At 52.1% G+C, this 19153-nt stretch overlaps 7 protein-coding genes across 7 annotated transcripts; 4 read left to right on the top strand and 3 right to left on the bottom strand.

Annotated features, from left to right (window-relative positions):
- The first annotated feature begins 45 nt into the window (after positions 1–45).
- On the top strand, positions 46–587 carry LOC117014444 (histone H2A type 2-B). The gene has a single exon (XM_033092328.1). The coding sequence runs from the start codon at positions 76–78 to the stop codon at positions 466–468; it is 393 nt and encodes a 130-aa protein (XP_032948219.1). The 5' UTR covers positions 46–75; the 3' UTR covers positions 469–587.
- Positions 588–627: 40 nt separating this feature from the next.
- Positions 628–1054, bottom strand: LOC117014445 (histone H2A type 2-C). Its single transcript, XM_033092329.1, has one exon. The coding sequence runs from the start codon at positions 1016–1018 to the stop codon at positions 629–631; it is 390 nt and encodes a 129-aa protein (XP_032948220.1). The 5' UTR covers positions 1019–1054; the 3' UTR covers position 628.
- Positions 1055–1302: 248 nt separating this feature from the next.
- Positions 1303–1872, top strand: LOC117015256 (histone H2B type 2-E). The gene has a single exon (XM_033093803.1). It carries the CDS (start codon positions 1348–1350, stop codon positions 1726–1728), a length of 381 nt encoding a protein of 126 aa, XP_032949694.1. The 5' UTR covers positions 1303–1347; the 3' UTR covers positions 1729–1872.
- An 8330-nt stretch (positions 1873–10202) lies between these two features.
- On the top strand, positions 10203–12720 carry LOC117014301 (histone H4). Its single transcript, XM_033092003.1, has one exon. It carries the CDS (start codon positions 10473–10475, stop codon positions 10782–10784), a length of 312 nt encoding a protein of 103 aa, XP_032947894.1. The 5' UTR covers positions 10203–10472; the 3' UTR covers positions 10785–12720.
- Positions 12721–14433: 1713 nt separating this feature from the next.
- On the bottom strand, positions 14434–15082 carry LOC117014498 (histone H3). Its single transcript, XM_033092465.1, has one exon. The coding sequence runs from the start codon at positions 15045–15047 to the stop codon at positions 14637–14639; it is 411 nt and encodes a 136-aa protein (XP_032948356.1). The 5' UTR covers positions 15048–15082; the 3' UTR covers positions 14434–14636.
- A 961-nt stretch (positions 15083–16043) lies between these two features.
- Positions 16044–16615, bottom strand: LOC117014499 (histone H2A type 2-A). The gene has a single exon (XM_033092467.1). The coding sequence runs from the start codon at positions 16543–16545 to the stop codon at positions 16153–16155; it is 393 nt and encodes a 130-aa protein (XP_032948358.1). The 5' UTR covers positions 16546–16615; the 3' UTR covers positions 16044–16152.
- Positions 16616–16860: 245 nt separating this feature from the next.
- LOC117014502 (histone H2B type 2-E) lies at positions 16861–17405 on the top strand. The gene has a single exon (XM_033092470.1). The coding sequence runs from the start codon at positions 16900–16902 to the stop codon at positions 17278–17280; it is 381 nt and encodes a 126-aa protein (XP_032948361.1). The 5' UTR covers positions 16861–16899; the 3' UTR covers positions 17281–17405.
- The last annotated feature ends 1748 nt before the right edge of the window (positions 17406–19153 follow it).

The raw sequence follows: 19153 nt of genomic DNA, 5'->3' as shown, positions 1-19153 counted from the left end.
TCTTATAAATTACATCAAATGGGTTCTTTCCATTTCATTCTTGTAAAATAAGTTGTAATTGCTTTTTTAGCCGTGATGTCAGGACGCGGAAAGCAGGGAAGCAAAGCTCGCGCCAAGGCCAAGTCGCGCTCGTCACGCGCAGGCCTGCAGTTCCCGGTGGGGCGAGTGCACCGCCTGCTGCGCAAAGGCAACTACGCGGAGCGGGTGGGGGCCGGTGCCCCCGTGTACCTGGCGGCCGTGCTTGAATACCTGACCGCGGAGATCCTGGAACTGGCGGGCAACGCCGCCCGAGACAACAAGAAGACTCGCATCATCCCTCGCCACTTACAACTAGCCGTGAGAAATGACGAAGAACTCAACAAATTACTCGGGGGTGTCACTATCGCCCAGGGAGGTGTCTTGCCTAACATCCAGGCAGTTTTGTTGCCTAAGAAAACGGAGAGTCACAAACCTGGCAAGAACAAGTAATTCAGATGGTTGACACCCGTCCTCCCCCCCCCAAAAGGCTCTTTTAAGAGCCACTCGAGTGTCAAATGAGGGGCTGACCACAACAGCGCATTAGCTCTTTTTTTGAAAACTTGGGTGGCTCTAAAAAGAGCCTTTGATCTTTGGTTTACTTTGTCACATTTTATTTGCTTTTGGCTTTGTGGCTCTCGGTCTTCTTTGGTAATAGAACTGCCTGAATGTTGGGCAGAACGCCGCCCTGGGCGATGGTGACTTTGCCCAGCAGCTTGTTCAGTTCCTCGTCGTTGCGGATGGCCAGCTGCAGGTGACGAGGGATGATGCGCGTCTTCTTGTTGTCTCGGGCGGCGTTCCCCGCCAGCTCCAGGATCTCCGCGGTCAGGTACTCGAGCACGGCCGCCATGTAGACGGGCGCGCCAGCCCCCACCCGTTCCGCATAGTTACCCTTGCGCAGCAGACGGTGCACTCGCCCCACCGGAAACTGGAGACCAGCCCGGGACGATCGCGACTTGGCCTTAGCGCGAGCTTTGCCTCCTTGTTTTCCACGACCAGACATGACTACACACAAAACCAACTGTTCTAAATCTCAGAACCTCGCACCGAAACAGGACTGAAAAATCAGCACTTCGAAAGCCTTTATAAGCTTTCCTAGGGGAGGGGTCAGGAATGAGTTTTTCATTGGTTCTAAATTGGCTCCAGAAACGACCAATTGGGTCAAGAGTCAGTGTCGTTACGTAGCTACTACTGGAAACGCCAGGTCCCTGCGTAGCCCAATAGAAACGAAAGACTTCTGGAGTCCTAATTTGCATACAGTGGTTATAAAAGGATCATGCCCGCCCATTATCTCATTCCTTTTCTTTACCAAGCTGTGTTGTGTGTTTGATAATGCCTGAGCCGGCAAAATCCGCTCCCGCGCCTAAGAAGGGTTCGAAGAAGGCAGTCACCAAAGCCCAGAAGAAGGATGGCAAAAAGCGCAAGCGCAGCCGCAAGGAGAGCTACTCCATCTACGTGTACAAGGTGCTGAAGCAGGTGCATCCCGACACCGGTATCTCGTCTAAGGCCATGGGTATCATGAATTCTTTCGTCAACGACATCTTCGAGCGCATCGCCGGCGAGGCCTCCCGCCTGGCGCATTACAACAAGCGCTCCACCATCACGTCCCGGGAGATCCAGACGGCCGTGCGCCTGCTGCTGCCCGGGGAGCTGGCCAAGCACGCCGTGTCCGAGGGCACCAAGGCCGTCACCAAGTACACCAGCTCCAAGTGAGTCCCTGCCGGGACGCGGCGCTCCCATGAGTGGCCAGCCGCTTGACTCCAAAGGCTCTTTTCAGAGCCACCCACCTACTCAGAAAAGAGCTCTCTGCGTTCATCTTTTCATAAGTTATGTTAGGATAAAGATCGCGGAACACATACGTTTTTAAGCTTTCCTGCTTTGAGGTTCCGCCTACGTGACTTGGCTCTTGAATGTAGGGCACGTCTTTAACCCGTTCCTGTGCTTTTTGCTTTTCCTGAATCAGGTCTAAATTAGTATCGGGAATCTGCTCCTACTCCGGCCCCAGACGTCTTGGTGGCTCTGTTGGGTATATTTTATTGGCGTTTTAAACGAAGTGATTTCGGTCATGTTCATTTAAGAAAGTGTCCCAGGACAAAACTAAGCCCGGGTCTCGCGGACACTGCGTCACAGCCAGGAAGGTTTCTCCCGAGAATTCGGCAGCTGCTTGGGTGCTGATCCGTTGTGTCCTGCGATGTGGCCTCCTTTGGACACCAGCGATTCCGAGCACTTCCGGCGGAGTCTGCGCTTCCAAGGTCCCAGCCCTTCTCTGATTGGACAACGTGAATATTCAAAATCCCGCGCCGCCCCTCGGAATTAATAGATTCTGGTTTCTGCTGCTCACTTTGCGGCTTTGAAATCCCTATTGTTTCTCGTTCTTGTGTTTCATTTTTGCTTTTAATTTTCTCAAAAGGTTCTGGACTCGGGTCACTTAAAGGCACTGGTCATTTAGGTCTGGGTTCAAATTTAACCTCTCAGACCTTCCCAAGTTATCCACTCAGGAATTTGCGCTCCTCATTCCTGCCTGTCCTGGTCCTTCACTGTTTTATCTTCCTCATAGCAGCCGTCAGAAATTTTCTCTTTCGTTTATTTTGTTTATGTTTTTTCTTATGCCCTTAACAGAGACTTTGCTGGTCTGTTTTTTGGCTATATCGCCAAAGCCAATCAGTACCTGGCACATAGTGGACACTTAAATACTTACTGATGTTAATATTTGTTAAATTTTTTTATCGCACCCTTTTCTTCTAATCACTTCCATGGATGGGTGGATGGGTGCGGTTCATTTCCATTAGATGTATGTGAAGACATGAAAATGGAAATGTTTTTGGAGCTCCTTCCCCAAGGCTGTCGTCCATGGTCACCTCGGGGCAACACCTGAGAGGAGGCCCATGTTAAGATTCTTTTTTGCTGGAAAGAGGACGTGGCAATGGTAGGTCTTCCTTTTACTCTAACGCTTCTCAGTTTAGCGTAATCTCTTGGGTTTTCAGTACATTGAGAGTTGGTCACTGGAAAGGCCCTTTTCCCTTCTTTTCTGCCCCACTCCCTGCACCCATCCTCTGTTCCACACTGAGATGAGCTTTAATTTGCACTTAGCCATCTCATTTGTTTTTCGAAGACCACGTAAGACAGACAATCTGTATGATATGCAAGGTTAATATGCTACCTTTTACAAATGAGGTTGAGAGAAGCAAAGTGATCGGTCCACTGGTCATGCAGCTAACATTGTCCACTTCTGTCTCCCGAGAACTGAGGACAGTTGCAATTTAGTTTTATTTTGTGTAATTACAGAATGTTGAATCTCTGTCTAAACCTTGATTTTGCTGATAAAGACACTGATGGTCTGATCAGGTACTCAACTCTGCTTTTGCCTAAGGGGTCCTGGAGCCCACTGTAAGGGTTTCATGAATCCAAATGGACTCCAGACATTATCATAGACTGAATAAATCTTGTTTCCTACATGTGTGTTTTCAGATGTGTGTAGAGGATATGGTTATTAATAAAGTTACCAGTTAATTTAAAATTCTTTTATCTGCAATATATTTCTAACTAAATGAAATTAGCAGATCCAACCACTACTGGGTCTGTGGGAAAGCTTGGAGGATGAATATTTATAAGCCACCAATTAACCAAACTTACTTGTAGCTCAGAGGTGCATTGGGCTAGCCTGTTATGAGGACACTTAATGCTTAGTAATTGAAAAATACATGATCACAAATAAGCATTGTAAACAAGATGGAAGAAATAAAGTCCTTACAAAATTTTAGCCTACAGAGCACTTACGATGGGCCACATAATGTTCTAGGCCCTTTACACATTCTGACTCATTTAATCCTCATAAGAACCTCATAAAGTAGTTACCATTATTATCTCCCATTTTATAGATGATGAAACTGGCACAGAGAGCCTTCTTCTCTGAAACTCTCCAGAGGATAAATTCCTAGTTCAGTGTTTAAGGGACTTGAGAAAATCAGGTAACTGAAATCCTGGGTGTCTCCCTGGATTCTAGGGGGGAATATCTGTGGTTTAAAATTAAATAAATGTCACCTGGTTTTATTCTCTTCAGAATGCACCCTGAATATATACCTATGCTGGTGGTGGCCTTGAGAATGGGATTGGGGGGTGCTCTGGTTCTCCATTCCAGAGGCCATAGCTCAACGCAATTTAGTTTGTCCTCAGTGGTGGGACTTACCAGCTGGAATCCCTTCGCTAACAGGAGGTAACATTAGTTGCTGGTTGTGCGCTCCTCCAGGGCATGGTGTTTACTACCAGTGAAGTTAGAGTGAGGAAGGGGTTAGAGGTGATAGAGTTTGGTATTTCAGCTCTAGAAGGGAGTTAATTAGTAATGGTAAGATGACTCCTCCTAAATAACCTCTTGGATCACTTTTATCTCCTGCTCAAACATCTGTATACATTTTCTGATGTTGGGGTCAATAATTGTTATAATTCCTTCTACTTATTGAGCACCGAACTATTTACCTGGTCTCTGCCAAGTGATTTACATGCATTGCCTAATTTAATCTTAAACAGCCACTATTTAAGATAGGTGATTGTTATCATCCTTACTTTATAGAGAAAGGAAACTGACTCTCGGAGAAGGTAAATAACTTGTCCAGGAAAATAACTTGTCCAGGATTGTTTAGGGAGTAACTGTTGAAACTGCAGTCCAATGCATGATTTGAAAAAGCTTAATATGCAAGGCCCTCTTTTTTTTTTTTTTTTTTAATTTTCTGCTCTAGTTAAAATGGTCTCTTTACCTTCCCCTAAACCTACGTTTTCTTTCCTAGGTCGGTACTGGACTGCACTGCATCTTCCTTCTGTCTTGGCCAGGGCTTTTTCTCAAGCCAAGCCCATATCTTCCAGCTCAAATGACACCTCTTAACTCATTTCTCTACCATACCCACTTCTACTTTTGTAAAAAACAATTTTATTGAGGTATAATTGACATGCAATAAACGATACATGTTTAAACTACCATTTGCTAAGTTTTGGCATATACAGAGTGTGCCAAAAAAAGCATACACATTTTTAAATTTAAATTGGGGAATATTGGGTAACTGTTTTTCCAGGATGTCAAGTCGTCGTTTTTCAATCTAGTTGTGGAGGGCGCAGTTCACTGGCCCATGTGGGAATCCAACTGGCAACGTTGTTGTTAAGAGCTCAGGCTCTAACCAGCAGAGACATCCAGCGTAGCCCTATGCACATTTTAAGAAAGGAAAAAAAACTGTATTAAAATTGTAATACTAGGTATATACTGATAACAAAAGATGAATACAAGTCATGTGTATACGTTTTTTTGGCACCCCCGGTATATATATGAAGACATCACTACAATCAAAATAATGAACATATCCATCACTCCTCTGCCCATTTTCTAGTGTCCCTTCATAATTCTTCCCAATTGCCCCCCTTCACCAATGTCCTCCTTTGCCCCAGCCCTGCCCTCAGACAACCACTGGTTTGCTTTATCTCATTATACATAGTTTGTATTTTCTAGAATTTTATGTAAATGGAATCATACATACATTGCGTATCATTCATATCTGACTTCTTTCACTTTGCATAATTATTTTGATATTTATTTATACTGTTGCATATGTCAGTTCATTCCTTATTATTGCTGAGTAGTATTCCATTGCATGGCTACGTTATGTTAATCCATTCACTTGTTCGTGGATAGTTGGGTTGTTACCAGTCCTTCCACCACTTTTTTTTTTTTTTTTTAAAGATTTTATTGGGGAAGGGGAACAGGACTTTATTGGGGAACAGTGTTTACTTCCAGGACTTTTTCCAAGTCAAGTTGTTGTCCTTTCAGTCTTAGTTGTGGAAGGCGCAGCTCAGCTCCAGGTCTAGTTGCCATTGTTAGTTGCAGGGGGTACAACCCACCATCTCTTGGGGGAGTCGAACCGGCAACCTTGTGGTTGAGAGCCTGCGCTCCAACCAACTGAGCCATCTGGCTATGCAGGAGCTGAGCGGCAGCGCATTGACTTCATTCTAGTTGCAGATTGCATAGCTCTCCACACGGGAATCGAACCCATGACCTCAGTGTTAGGAGCACGGTGCTCCCACCACCTGAGCCACTGGGCCGGCCCCCTTCTTCCACTTTTTAATGCACCCTAACTTGGTGTCATGATGGGTCCACAGGTGAACATGATAAACTCTCTGCCTGCAGTTGGGAAGGAGCTCAAATGGGAATGAAACATATACACAAATACTTATTCTAGTCAAGTGGGAGAAAGTGTTAGGGTTTCATGCCTGTTCTCCTTGGCTCAAAACCCTCATCCATTCCATGTCCTGCTGCCAGAGTAATCTTCTAAAGCCCAGATCTGACCTCAACAGCCACTTGCTCACAAACCTCCAGTGGCCTGCCTCATTGCCTCAGTTTAGCCTTTAAAATAATAATAATAATAATAATAATAATAATAATAATAATAAAATTCAAAACGTAAGACGTTATCAGCAATTCTTATGCCATAATGGGGTCTGGGGAGACCCTCTCCTTTAAGATGGATGCTAAAGAGCTCACAATATGGCTAATCCGTAAGTCTGGCACAGGAAGTGCCTGAAGGGCACTTCTGTTTAGGTTTCAGAAACTGACCCTAACGGAGAGACTATCCCTTGTCACGAGGGAGACTATGTTTAATCATTCATTTAATATGGGTGATTGAGAATCTGTATCTAATTTAGTAAATATTTATGAAGTATCTACTAATATTATTAAGGGCTCTCTAGGACCATTCCTCTTCTCTGACTCCTAAGCATTGTTAGGTATATCATTAATTCATCCTTTCATTCAATATTTTCTGAGTATATGTTAGATAACAGCCAATTTACTAGGCAGTGAGGGTCTAAGGTTAAACAGAATGGCACGGCTTCTGCCTTCCTGGACTTTTAGTAGCTAGACTTGGAAACAGACATTAAACCATTGACTATAATAAAGTATGACAAGTGTTAAGATGGGATGGGAGGAAGTACACATATAGAGAGTGTAATGGAGGGAAGCCTCATTTAACATTGGTGGGGGTAATGAAGGCCTCCCTGAGGAAGGGACATTTAGGAGGAGACCAAGAGGCCGGAAAGGAAGAGGTGTTCCAGGCAGTGGGTGGCATGGACAAAAGCTTGAGGGAGAGTGAGACCGCAAGCTCAGGGAGCTCAGAGGAACTGCAAAGTCTAGTGTGTGTAGTTTTGAGTGAAGATTCAGAGGCCAGTGTGTTTAAAGGTCCCTCATCAGGCATTTCCTGACCATCTAACACTGTCAGGATGCTGACCTATAGAGATTAAGAGGACTAAATGCCCACACTGCAGGAACTCAGAATCTAGACAGGGAATTAAATTAATCCTGGAGGAACTGCTAAAACAGGAGAGTGTATGCTTGTTGGAACCTGAGGACAACACCATCTTGGCCTGAGAAAGAGCAGCAGGGGAGGTGGGGGTGGCCCATGAAGAAAGCATCACAGGCTGAATTCTACATATTAAGCAACAGGCCAATGCACAAGGGGAACATATCCGAACAGAAGAAAGGGTTTTACCAAGTCATGGGAGTAGTTGGGAATTGCAGACGTTGGGGAGGCGCAAAACAAACTCCAGAAGCTAGGGGAAGAGCTAGTGAACATCCAATTAAAGGGAATTGTTTCTGTAAATGTCTCCAAACACTACTAGCAGGTAGAGCCCATTATCCCCATTTCACAGATAAGGAACTGAGGCCTGCTGAGATTAAGCATCTTGCGTAAGTACTGGAGGTAGTAAGAGGCAGACCCAGGACTCAAATTCAAATCTGTGGTCTTGTACTTAGCCTCTGCTTGTCTATACTGAATGTGACATGATGGCATGGATTTCATTCTGAAGGTAATGGGGTGAAGGGCCCGGAAAGACTGTAAAGCTTTTACAGGAGTGACAAGCTCAAGGCTAGCATGAGGGGAGGTTTTTCTCCACTTGGTGGGAGTGGAGACAGGTGGAGCGGGTAAGCAGGTAGAGAAGAGTCCATGGAAGCAGGGAAGCCCTCAAGCCTGTGTATCATGAACCTCCTGTCACTTCCCCTCTCAGCTTCCAGTATGGGCTCTTAACTTGGTGTTTTCTGCTTAAGAGTATGAACTTTGGAGTTCCAACACTTTGGTCAGAATCTCTGGCCTTGGCACTCACCAGCTGTGGGAGCTTGGGCAAAATACTCCAAGCTTCCAGTTTGAAAAATGAGGATGATAAAACACCCACATGCCTTGAAAGGATGTCATGGTGACTAAAAGAGGGATGAAATACAAAGCATAGTCACTCAGAAGTGCTTGGGAGATCACCTCGGCATTCAGTCAGTCTAACGATCTGAACTGCTACATACGTAGCACTATCTTATAATTGTATTTGTTCTGTAAGAGAACGAGAAGAGGGGACAAAATCCTGTACGCAGAGTGCTTCACAGCACTCTGTATGAGGCTTCACCAAGAAAGTGCAAACTGAAAAAACGGAGAGGAACATTATTTAACAAGGAACAAAAGCAGCCAGAAAGCCGGCTGTCGATTAGAAGACGGTCAGGAAAACCCAACCGGGGCCTGAGGAAAACGTCTCCGCCTTTGCGCGAAGGATCAGAGAATGTCCGAAACGTACCCCCTGGGACGAGGAAGGAGAGGCCGGAAAGGTGGTCCTGGGCACCCGCTCCGTTTCTCACAGCACTGCGGCCATCGGGAGGAAACTCCAAATGGGCAGTGGGGCCCGAGATAGACCCTTCACAGATGACGGCAATAACCTCTGAGGTATTCAGCAACGGGCACGCGGCAGAGGAAAAGAAAGAAGACACGAAGGCGAAGAGGCGAGCCGCCCCGCTGGCCAGTAACCGCGCGCTGGGACCCAGGTAACCGCGGGGAAGGAAAGACGACATCGCGGGTAAGTGACCCCGGCCGCCACCACGGGTCGGGTCCGCAGGCTGGGAAGCCAGGGCCAAACGGACGCGCCCATCACGGTAAGCAGGAGGGACGCCGGAAGGGGAACTGCCCTAACTGACCCCAGAGAGGGAAGACCGGGGACAAGACCCGTCTCCGAACGCCCCTCGAAGACGAGGACCGATGGGGCCGAGGGACTCCCCCCAAGGCTCCAGGAGACGAGACCGCCACCTGCCCGGAGGAGCCCCAGGTTGCCTCTGAAGTCGAAGGGGGAACCAACGGACTTCCTTCTGGACACCGGGAACCACTTCCTCCGTGTTGACCGGCAGAAGCAGGCACGCCGTCTAGCAGGGGTTACAACACAAGAGGAGCGTCAGGAAAAGGAGGAAAGGAAACGGCTCCCGGAGCCTCTGACCCACGCAGCAACAGGTTCCCGGAGCGTCTCTTCCTCAGACGTTCCAGAATGCCCTTGTTCCCGTATGGGGGTGGGGTGGGGTGGGGGAGACCGACTGAGCGAGCTGGGAGCGTGGGGCAGATGGTTTGGACGTGCAGTCCAGGCAGAGAGCCCCCGGAGGCAAGGGTTCTGATCTCCTCATGCTCCTCTAAGATGACCCCCAAAACGCAGAAGTGCCGCGGGTGGAATTTGTTATGGATGGACCCTAAATGACAGGCACGGGGCAGAACAGAGAAAGCACTTGGAACCTCTCCCGCGGTCGGTACTAACCTTAAAAGAGCGGCACAGACGGCCCCGTGTCAAGCGACCTCCCCCCTCCCCCCCGGACACCAGAAGCGATCACTGGGATTAATAAACCTGTGTCCGATCGCTTGCCCGAAGAGGGGCTCCGCAGGCCACGCCCTGGTTTTGCCAATCCAGAGGCCAGGGTCAAATGAATAGATCTGTACGCGATCCGAGGGCTGTCAAGGCAGCCGCACCGAATATGCACCCTGCAAGCGCCTAGCCCCTGTGCCCCGTTAACGAGGGTACCGAGTGACCTCCAGGATGCGTTTTTCCATTCCTCTGTCCAGAGACTCCCAAGAGACGGTTGCATTTGAACGGGAAGACCCAGACACTGGTCTTAAACAGCCTCGGTCCACACCCCGCCGCGCCCCTGCCGCCGGGGGCCCATCCCAGGTGCCGATCGATGGAGATCCCCTCGTCGGTCCGTCAGTCTAACGATCCGAACCGCCTCGTTGCCCTTTTAGGTAACCACGGTTCGCGAGCCTCGGATCCTCCTGTCGGGATTAGGCCCGGCGCTGGGGCTCTGGACTCCATCTGCTCTTCAGCCCCGAGAAAGACCTTTCCTCTTGGCCTATATCTAACGTCCGGGGGTGGGGGGAGCGCACAGATGGGGAGACAGAGAGGAAAAGGGCTGGGAGCCTGGCGCTGGGATCGGAATTCTCCCGGGACCGTGGCAAACAGAGACCGCTAGAGGGCGGGCGCGGAGGAGAGATGAGGCAACGCGGGGCGGGCGGGGACACTCGAGGCCGCTTCCCGCCCCCGCGCTTGTGGTTTTCAATCCGGTCCGATGTTTTTGTATATCAGGGGCGCAGCCGCCCGGTCTGGTCTCGGTGTGGTGTTGTCAGAGCTCGGTGACCATGTCTGGGAGAGGCAAGGGCGGCAAAGGCTTAGGCAAGGGCGGCGCTAAGCGCCACCGTAAAGTGCTGAGGGACAACATCCAGGGGATCACCAAGCCCGCGATCCGGCGCCTCGCTCGGCGTGGAGGAGTCAAGCGCATCTCGGGCCTCATTTACGAGGAGACCCGCGGTGTGTTGAAGGTGTTCCTGGAGAACGTGATCCGGGACGCCGTCACCTACACGGAGCACGCCAAGCGCAAGACGGTCACCGCCATGGACGTGGTGTACGCCCTCAAGCGACAGGGCCGCACCCTGTACGGCTTCGGAGGCTAGGCTGCCGGTGCAGGCCTGACGCTTGGCAATCCCAAAGGCCCTTTTTAGGGCCAACCACATGGTCCTCAGAGGAGCTGGACACTTGGTGTAATTTACACCTGGGGTAATTTTGTGTGGGGGATTTTCGTTTTGTAGTTAGTTCACCAGTATGGGCGGGGAAAGGCGGCCCACAGCCGCCAGGGCGGGCGAAGGAGCTGCTGTTGTGTCTTGACCCGAGGGATCGTGAATTGCCCGGTGCAATCCGAGCTGTGCAGTTGTTGGTTCCACGTAACGGCGTACCTGCCGACTGATCAGTGCCTCCAGAAGTCAGGACGCGCGGAGCCAGCCAATCGGGACAGTGCCACGCGGACCAATCAAACTTGGCGTCTTTGGAGTCTTCGTTTGCTTGGAAAGGGTTCAGTCGGGGACGCGATGGGGGTGGGGGGTGGGAGGCCCGTCAAGTCTCTACGTAAGCCAGCCTCCCCTCCGTCTCCACGGAACGCGCTTTCCTTGTGTTCTCCCCTTTCTCGGGTGGTTCCGACAGTCGAGGCTAGGGTTTTCCCTTTTAAGGTATCCCAGCTGGGCGACTCCTGTTGACGTTAGGGTGGTGGCGGGGAACTTTTCGCCCTTCGCAGTCTGAGGATGGCGTCCGGTCTTAAAACAGCGTTTCGGTTTGCTCTAGGGGCGTGCCATCCATTCCTATCTGGTGTACTGGGCTGTGGGAAGTGCAGTTCAAACCGGCAAAACGCTGTGAGTTCAGGTCACCCTGACTCTTGGTGTCACTACATTTGCTTGGTCAAAGTGGGAAGTAAACCCCAGACTTGCAGTCCCGAGGTGTCACTTCTGCCACTTAATCGTCTTGAGCTTTTCCAGTTACTCTGGGCTTTACTTCCCACCTGTGCGAGGAGGGAATGCGCGGATGGTTTAGGGGCCCTGTTCACGTCGGATGGTGTCTCGTGACGCTACACTGCTCACTGGGAAAGGTGCGAGAGCACTTGCAAAAGGAAGTGGGAAAGGAACAGAGGTTATTCTATCGGAGTTGCACTCGTCAGTGCGTTTTAAAAACAAATCTGGCAAGTCACCGCGCCAGTGAGTGAAAAGTATCCTTGGTTTTCCTGCGTTTGCAGTCGCCCGTGGTGACTCACGAGCAGGTGGCAAAGTCAGTTTGAAAATGGGAGCCAGTATCTTTAATTAATGAGACGGACCGGGATTGCAAATACCCTAAGTGGAGGGGGAAAAAAAAAAGAGTCCTTTTGTGAAACTTGTTTTAATTTAGAGATGAATATGAATGTCCAGTAGGTAGTGATCTAAAATTCTGTCTTACTGTAGTTTGAAGTCGGCAGAAATCAGATCAGAGCTAGGGGTTCGTGTATAGCGATACCGTATCTATGTGTAACTCTTGTATCCTTTTCTCCTGAAATAATGAATCTAATGCAAAAAGAAGAGCAAAACACAAGACCCAGGCTCAGGTTCCACCTGTGTCATCTTCTGGCTGTGTGACCCACATTCCCAGGTGCCTCGGCCTCGCCAGGTTTAAGTCTCTTCAACTATTCAACAGGAATTAAAAAAAAAAAAAAAAAAAAAAAAAAAAGCCCTCCCTCTCTGCCTCCCAGGGTTGTTGTGAAATTAGAGTAAGAGGAGGTGAAGGAAAGATGAACCGTAAGCCATCTAGGAGCCTGGCTGGGTATTCTTACTGCCCAGGCCACACAGTCTACAAGCTGGTGGTGAGTTTAAAATCATTCACTGATTTTTGTGTGTTCCTTTTCTTCCGCGACATGATTGTAGTTGGTAGTTCACATTGATATTAATGTCACCAAAATTTACATCATCTGTGTTGTCGATGCTATTAACACGTTTATGACCATTTGGAAGACCCAGCTCTAAACCCTTTGGGTGGACGGTATTTACCTCCTTTCAACCTCACTGCGATCCTGAAGTGAATACAATTATGATCCTGCTTTACACGTGAGACGCGGAGACAGCCGTCTTTTTCTCCCTGGGGCCCAGTCCTTGTTAGTGGTCAGGAGCCCTGGCCCTACCCGCTGTGGGGCCTCAGGCGTTCCCCCCCCCCCCCCCGCCGCCCCCCCCCCCCCCCCAATCATAGGAGCCAGGATCCTGGACGTCTGTTTCCCATCCCCTCCTTGCCTTACGCACTTCACTCTCTGGCCTTGATCCTCTAGCACATCTCGCCAAGATGCGGTCAGCGGGGCCGAATCCGAAGTCTTTGGGGATATAGAAACGGACATTCATTCCTCTCCAGACGCTCTGCTTTCGGGAACAGATTGGAGGCGCAGGTCAGGGAGCGCTTTTCTCAGTGACTCTCACGAAGGGCAGGCTAAGTGTGGGCCTTTTCACGGGCAAGGGGCACCTGGGCAGTGTTCTGTGTTCCGGGACCCCGCCGAGGACCTTGGAAGTTCTTCCCAGCGGTCCAGTTCGGGTCTGTCTGCTCTTGGTCCGTAACTTCAAGAACCCCAAGAGCGGGGCGCACAGGAGGCCAAGAGAGTCGGAGGGCAGGCAGGTACATTAGACCCCTCGTCCGGCTACGGTGTGCCAGGCAGGCACTGCTCGGGTGCCGGTGCCACAGAGGTTGAACAAGGAGCAGGGCCCAACCAAAGAGATGAGGCGGAAGAGGAGCAAGTTTCGGAAGGGAAGGGCTACACGAGGCTGAATCTTGAAGAATGAGCAGGGGTTCTCCGGGCTCCCGGAAAGGGGAAGACATTCTGGACGGGACAGAAGAGGTGGAATGTGTGAAGACGTCGCATACGTGGGGACCGCGGACTCCTAAGTCACTAGCACTTCCTGAGTCAAGTCAGAGTGTACAGACAGGCCGGGGCCCAGGGATCCGGCCCGCAACTGGGGGCCTAGGCTGGTAAAGAGGGTCTGGGCACGCGCTGGACCTGGCGGTGATCCTGAAGCAGAAACGCGTGGCGTGTATACCTGTATGTATGTGTAGTAGGAGGGGGTCACGGCCTGTTCACTGCTGTCCCCTCTCCTGACATGTCAGGAGAGGCCACGGGAGCTTTAAAAGACGCCGAGAAACCACCGCGTCTGGGCAGACTATCCAGACCCGGGGCGCTTTCGGAGAGTTCTCCAGTGAGTTTCGCTCCGTGGAGCCGGGCGGGAAACGGTGCGTTGGAGGCCCGGCTCACGGGTGGGTGGCCTCGGTTCGTACACACCCGAGGCTCCCCGCGGTCTTGATCAGGAGCACGCACCGGGTGGAAGGTGTCATCCTACTGGCGAGTGAGGCCCGGAATGACCGAACAGTTACCGAGGCAGGGACCGGCCTCACGGAGGGGGCGATCTCCGACCCCTGCCCTCGCTGCGCCGGGCGGGGCCACTTCCGGTGGGGCGCGCGGCCCCTAGCGCCTCCTCCCGGCGTCGGCCCGCTCATTCCCGAGTCGGGATTCCCTCCGTCCCCTGGCCGGTCGGTTTACAATCCTAATCCTGGGCCTCGGCGAGAAGGAAACATGACGGCCTATTTAGATAGAGTGTGACCCCTTCAGCGGGCGCGAGCCCTCCACTGCGCCTCAGAGGCGACACCGAGGTCCCGTCCCGACAGCAGCAGCCGTGGCCAACCTCAGCACTCCACCTAAGCCAACTCATGAGCCTCCTGGGGGCACGCAAAAGCTAATATATATACTCCGGGGGGCGGCGGGCACAGGGGACTAGATAGAGACCCCGCCAGCTGGCCCTTCCTCGAACCCGTGCCCCGGGAGCCCGATGGGTCCCTCTACCCGCTCGTGACCTCCCCCGCCCGGGGCGCTGGAACCACGGAGGTCAAAGTGACACAGCTTCTTCCTCGTGCCGGTGTGGGTGGCTCTGAAAAGAGCCTTTGGATGCGATGGAACCTCGAGCGAGCCGAGCGCGCACTGCTTAAGCCCGCTCCCCGCGGATGCGGCGGGCCAGCTGGATGTCCTTGGGCATGATGGTGACGCGCTTGGCGTGGATGGCGCACAGGTTGGTGTCCTCGAACAGCCCCACCAGGTAGGCCTCGCTCGCCTCCTGCAGCGCCATCACGGCGGAGCTCTGGAAACGCAGGTCGGTCTTGAAGTCCTGCGCGATCTCGCGCACCAGCCGCTGGAAGGGCAGCTTGCGGATCAGCAGCTCCGTGGACTTCTGGTAGCGCCGGATCTCGCGCAGCGCCACCGTGCCCGGCCGGTAACGGTGCGGCTTCTTGACGCCGCCCGTGGCCGGCGCGCTCTTGCGGGCCGCCTTGGTGGCCAGCTGCTTGCGCGGGGCCTTGCCACCGGTCGACTTGCGGGCAGTCTGCTTGGTACGGGCCATGACGAACCGAAGCTGGAGCTGAACAACACAGCGGCGCGCGGAGAGAGTAGCGGGGCCCCGGCCCGCCGCAGCCGACTTTATAGGCACAGCCTTTTCCCGATTGGGCGGGACGATAAAAATTGAAAGTCCCGCGCTGGCTGTCCATTGGCTAGGATGTCGTCCTCCCTGGCGTCCCCGATTGGCTGGGGCGGCGCCCTCCGCCCCCCCACCTGCCCAACCACCCCGCCCGCCCGCCCGCCCGCCCGCCCGCCCGCCCGCCCGCCTCTCTTCCCACTTTCCAGTTTGCCAACAGTTTTTCTCCTGTCTGCCTTTCGGGCCGGGCTGAGTCGTTTGTCTTGTCTCAAATGTGTCAGAATGTTCCCCCCGCAGCCCTTCACTCCCTTTAGGACACGCTACCCGCGGTGCCCCGTCCCTTTTCCACGCCTTGTAGCTAGCTCCCCAATGGAAAGTCGAGTCAGTCTTCCGCTCGTCTGTCCCCCGCCTCGTTACCGTTTGTGCTAAGCCCCTCAGTCGGTCCGAAGAACCGCTTTGCCCGCCTCCCGGTGCTTCTCGGGTCGGAAAGTTGCCCGTTTCTATCTCCCGCTCCCCTCCACTTGGAAGATTTCGCCTCCTGAAACCTACGTGGAGACCCCTATCACCTCCTCACTTGAAACATGTCGGCTCGGTTAAGCCAAGTCCCAGGTCCGCCACACTCGCGGCGGAAACTGCCCGCAGCTCCCCTACCGGCTCGACTTGGGCGTCCGTGTGGTGTGCCGTGGGTGTTTACGTGTACACATGCCCTTCCCCACTCCCTGCTAGGCCTCAAATATTAGAGCAGAACGTCCCCCGAGGGGGAAGACCGGGGGGCAGCGTGGCGCTCAGGACTCAGACGACGCAAGTCCTCGAGACCCACAAAGGGGGGAAACGGTTGGGGGGTCGAAACTAAAAATGACACTGCCCCCACCTCCGTCTGGGTGGGCGCGGCCCAACGCGGGACAGACAGGGACGGACGACGACTACCGCAACAGCCCTTTTTACTTGAGAGGGTGGGTGGCTCTGAAAAGAGCCTTTGATTTCACAGGTGCCCCTTCCAGACGGGGGCTGGGGGAGCTTCCGGACGTCAGCCTCACTTGCCCTTGGCCTTGTGGTGACTCTCCGTCTTCTTCGGGAGCAGCACAGCCTGGATGTTGGGCAAGACGCCGCCCTGGGCGATGGTGACTTTGCCCAGCAGCTTGTTCAGCTCCTCGTCGTTGCGGATGGCCAGCTGCAGGTGACGAGGGATGATGCGCGTCTTCTTGTTGTCTCGGGCGGCGTTGCCCGCCAGCTCCAGGATCTCCGCGGTCAGATACTCGAGCACGGCCGCCATGTAGACGGGCGCGCCGGCCCCTACCCGCTCGGCGTAGTTGCCTTTGCGCAGCAGACGGTGCACTCGCCCCACCGGGAACTGAAGGCCGGCGCGGGACGAACGCGACTTGGCCTTAGCGCGGGCTTTGCCTCCTTGCTTGCCACGACCAGACATGACGGTGGTTAGGCACTGCGAGCAGCCTCCACCTGACGACCGAGGAAGTCGCCCTCAACGGCCCCGCTTCACCCTTTTATAGCCAGAAGCGCGACTGTCCACGGAGCGCTTTGATTGGCTGAAGCGTAGCTTCGCCCTGGCCACCAATAGGAGAGCGCACGCAGAATCCGCTCATTTGCATGATCTCGTCCCCCTCCGCAGGAGCACCGCTGAAAACTCGCCAATGGCAAGCCGGCGTACTCACAACCTTCATTTGCATGCGGCCTCTATAAGTACCGAGGCGCTTCCGGTAGCCTCGGTCCTGCTCGGCGTGTTTGCGTGGTCGGTCTGCTCTTGTCCCCGCTATTTCCTGCTATGCCGGAGCCGGCCAAGTCCGCCCCGGCGCCCAAGAAGGGTTCGAAGAAGGCGGTCACCAAGGCCCAGAAGAAGGATGGCAAGAAGCGCAAGCGCAGCCGCAAGGAGAGTTACTCCATCTACGTGTACAAGGTGCTGAAGCAGGTGCACCCCGACACTGGCATCTCGTCTAAGGCCATGGGCATCATGAACTCTTTCGTCAACGACATCTTCGAGCGCATCGCCGGCGAGGCCTCCCGCCTGGCGCATTACAACAAGCGCTCCACCATCACGTCCCGGGAGATCCAGACGGCCGTGCGCCTGCTGCTGCCCGGGGAGCTGGCCAAGCACGCCGTGTCCGAGGGCACCAAGGCCGTCACCAAGTACACCAGCTCCAAGTGAGTCCCTGCCGGGACGCGGCGCTCCTACGAGCGGACGCCCGCTTGACCCCCCAAAGGCTCTTTTCAGAGCCACCCACCTTCTCAGTGAAAGAGGCTGTCGTCTCGGTCCCGTCCCCCACCGCCTACCCGTTGCCCACCCTTGGGGGTGGTACGGGACGGAGGTCGTGGTAGTCTCCGTCCGTAGAGCACCTGCCCGCCCCACGTGTGTGTCTAGGTGACCCAACCTCGGAGTCGAAGCTTCGTTTTGATAACGCGCGATCCGCCCCTTAATGCTGGGCCCCTTCCGCCGCCTCTCAGGCGTGCGGCGGTAAGTGTCTTGACCCGGGGGTCGCTCCTCGGGAAAGCTTGTCCAGCTTGGGGGACGGCCACCGTTGCAACGGGAGCAAAGTTTCTGAAGCGCGGGAATGGATCGTGCTCCGCGGCCAAGGAAAGCTTGTGTTTTGGTCTACGTTGAAAGGTCGGTTGAGGGGAGAGTTTAGTCGTAAGTGCTTTCAGTCGTTTTAGGCAGGACTCAACATCATCTCGTTAATGTCAGGAGAAAACCAATTGGTTAGTGCATGGATAATAGATTGTCCCCAAGTAGAAGCAAAGCTTGCGAAAACAAGGTGTTGGAGTCTTGTAGATTTTCTTTAAACCAGGCTTGAGTTGAATGTGTCAACAGTTTCTTCACGTTAAAAACTCCTTATCACTTTTGAAAGTTGGGAAATACCGTTTTTCAAAAGGCTTAGCAAAGGTGACATGGCCCTAAAGTTACAAGAGAACGTTCAGCTCAGCTGATGTGCAATTCTGATCCATTGCATTTCCCACAAGCTGCCCTCCCATGAGCTGAACAAGTATCGTCGGTAAGTTGTAGATCTGTGATTCTTCGAGCCTGATCTCCATACCAGCAGCATCAACATTACTTGAGAATCTATCTAAAATAAAAATTTTAGACCCCTGTAATCTGGCTAATTCTGATGCATGCTAAAGCATGAGAACCACTGAGGAGTTTAGACATATTGGATTGCAACAGGGATAATAATGGAGAAGGTAAGAAATCTTGGCTTTATATTGTGGAGGTAGAATTGATAGGTCTTCCTGAGGAATAGGATTTTCCTCTTTCTATTTTCCTAGGAATAGGAAACCGCTAGGGTTTGGCACTGGGTAGATTACTGTTTCTGTAATCGTATTCTAATTTCCATGGAGGAATCCGCTTAATCCTTTAATGTAGGTAGTCCTCAAGTTTGCCCAATGTAATCACTTAGGGAACTTGAAAAATATTGATGCCTGGGTGTCAACCCCAGAAATTCCTGCCTAAAGTGGTTTTGGGCCCTGGAGGAAGAGACCATGAGCCACTACACCTGGGGTAGGTAAAAAAGCTCCCCAGGTGACTAATGGGCTGTCAAGTTTAGGAACCACTGTTACACAGTGTTTCCCAGATCTTATATTAATCAGTTCAGGAATTTAGACCTATTTACTTAGCACAAACATTTCAAAAATTGAACTGAATAAATGAATAGGGAAATGTAGATTGCACTTATCTATTTGAAAAGTTTGTTGTCAAGAGGTGGCAACAGGATGGAGTGTTCTGTGGGTATGAAGGGAAGAATGTTTATAGACACTCAGGAGTGCACAGCTGATGGGGTGGATGAGTGAAGTGAGCCACTCTTGGAGTTCAGCCAACCTCTGAGCCCTGCTGTACCACTGAACATCTAATTAAGCTAGCTTGTCTTACATACTTTTATGTAAACTACTTTGGGTCTTGCTCCAAGTACACATTTGGACCCAATGTCCAAGTGTTATAGTGAGTATTTGACCAGCACCAGAAATTAACACCATCAAGAAGGAATCTCTAGGATACATAAAAAATGTGAAACCTTAATAAAAATTTTAAA

Source organism: Rhinolophus ferrumequinum, chromosome 22 (genome assembly GCF_004115265.2).
Source record: "Rhinolophus ferrumequinum isolate MPI-CBG mRhiFer1 chromosome 22, mRhiFer1_v1.p, whole genome shotgun sequence".
Taxonomy (NCBI): Eukaryota; Metazoa; Chordata; class Mammalia; order Chiroptera; family Rhinolophidae; genus Rhinolophus; species Rhinolophus ferrumequinum.
Note: the sequence above shows the minus strand (reverse complement) of the source record. Positions and strands in the feature narration are given on the sequence as shown.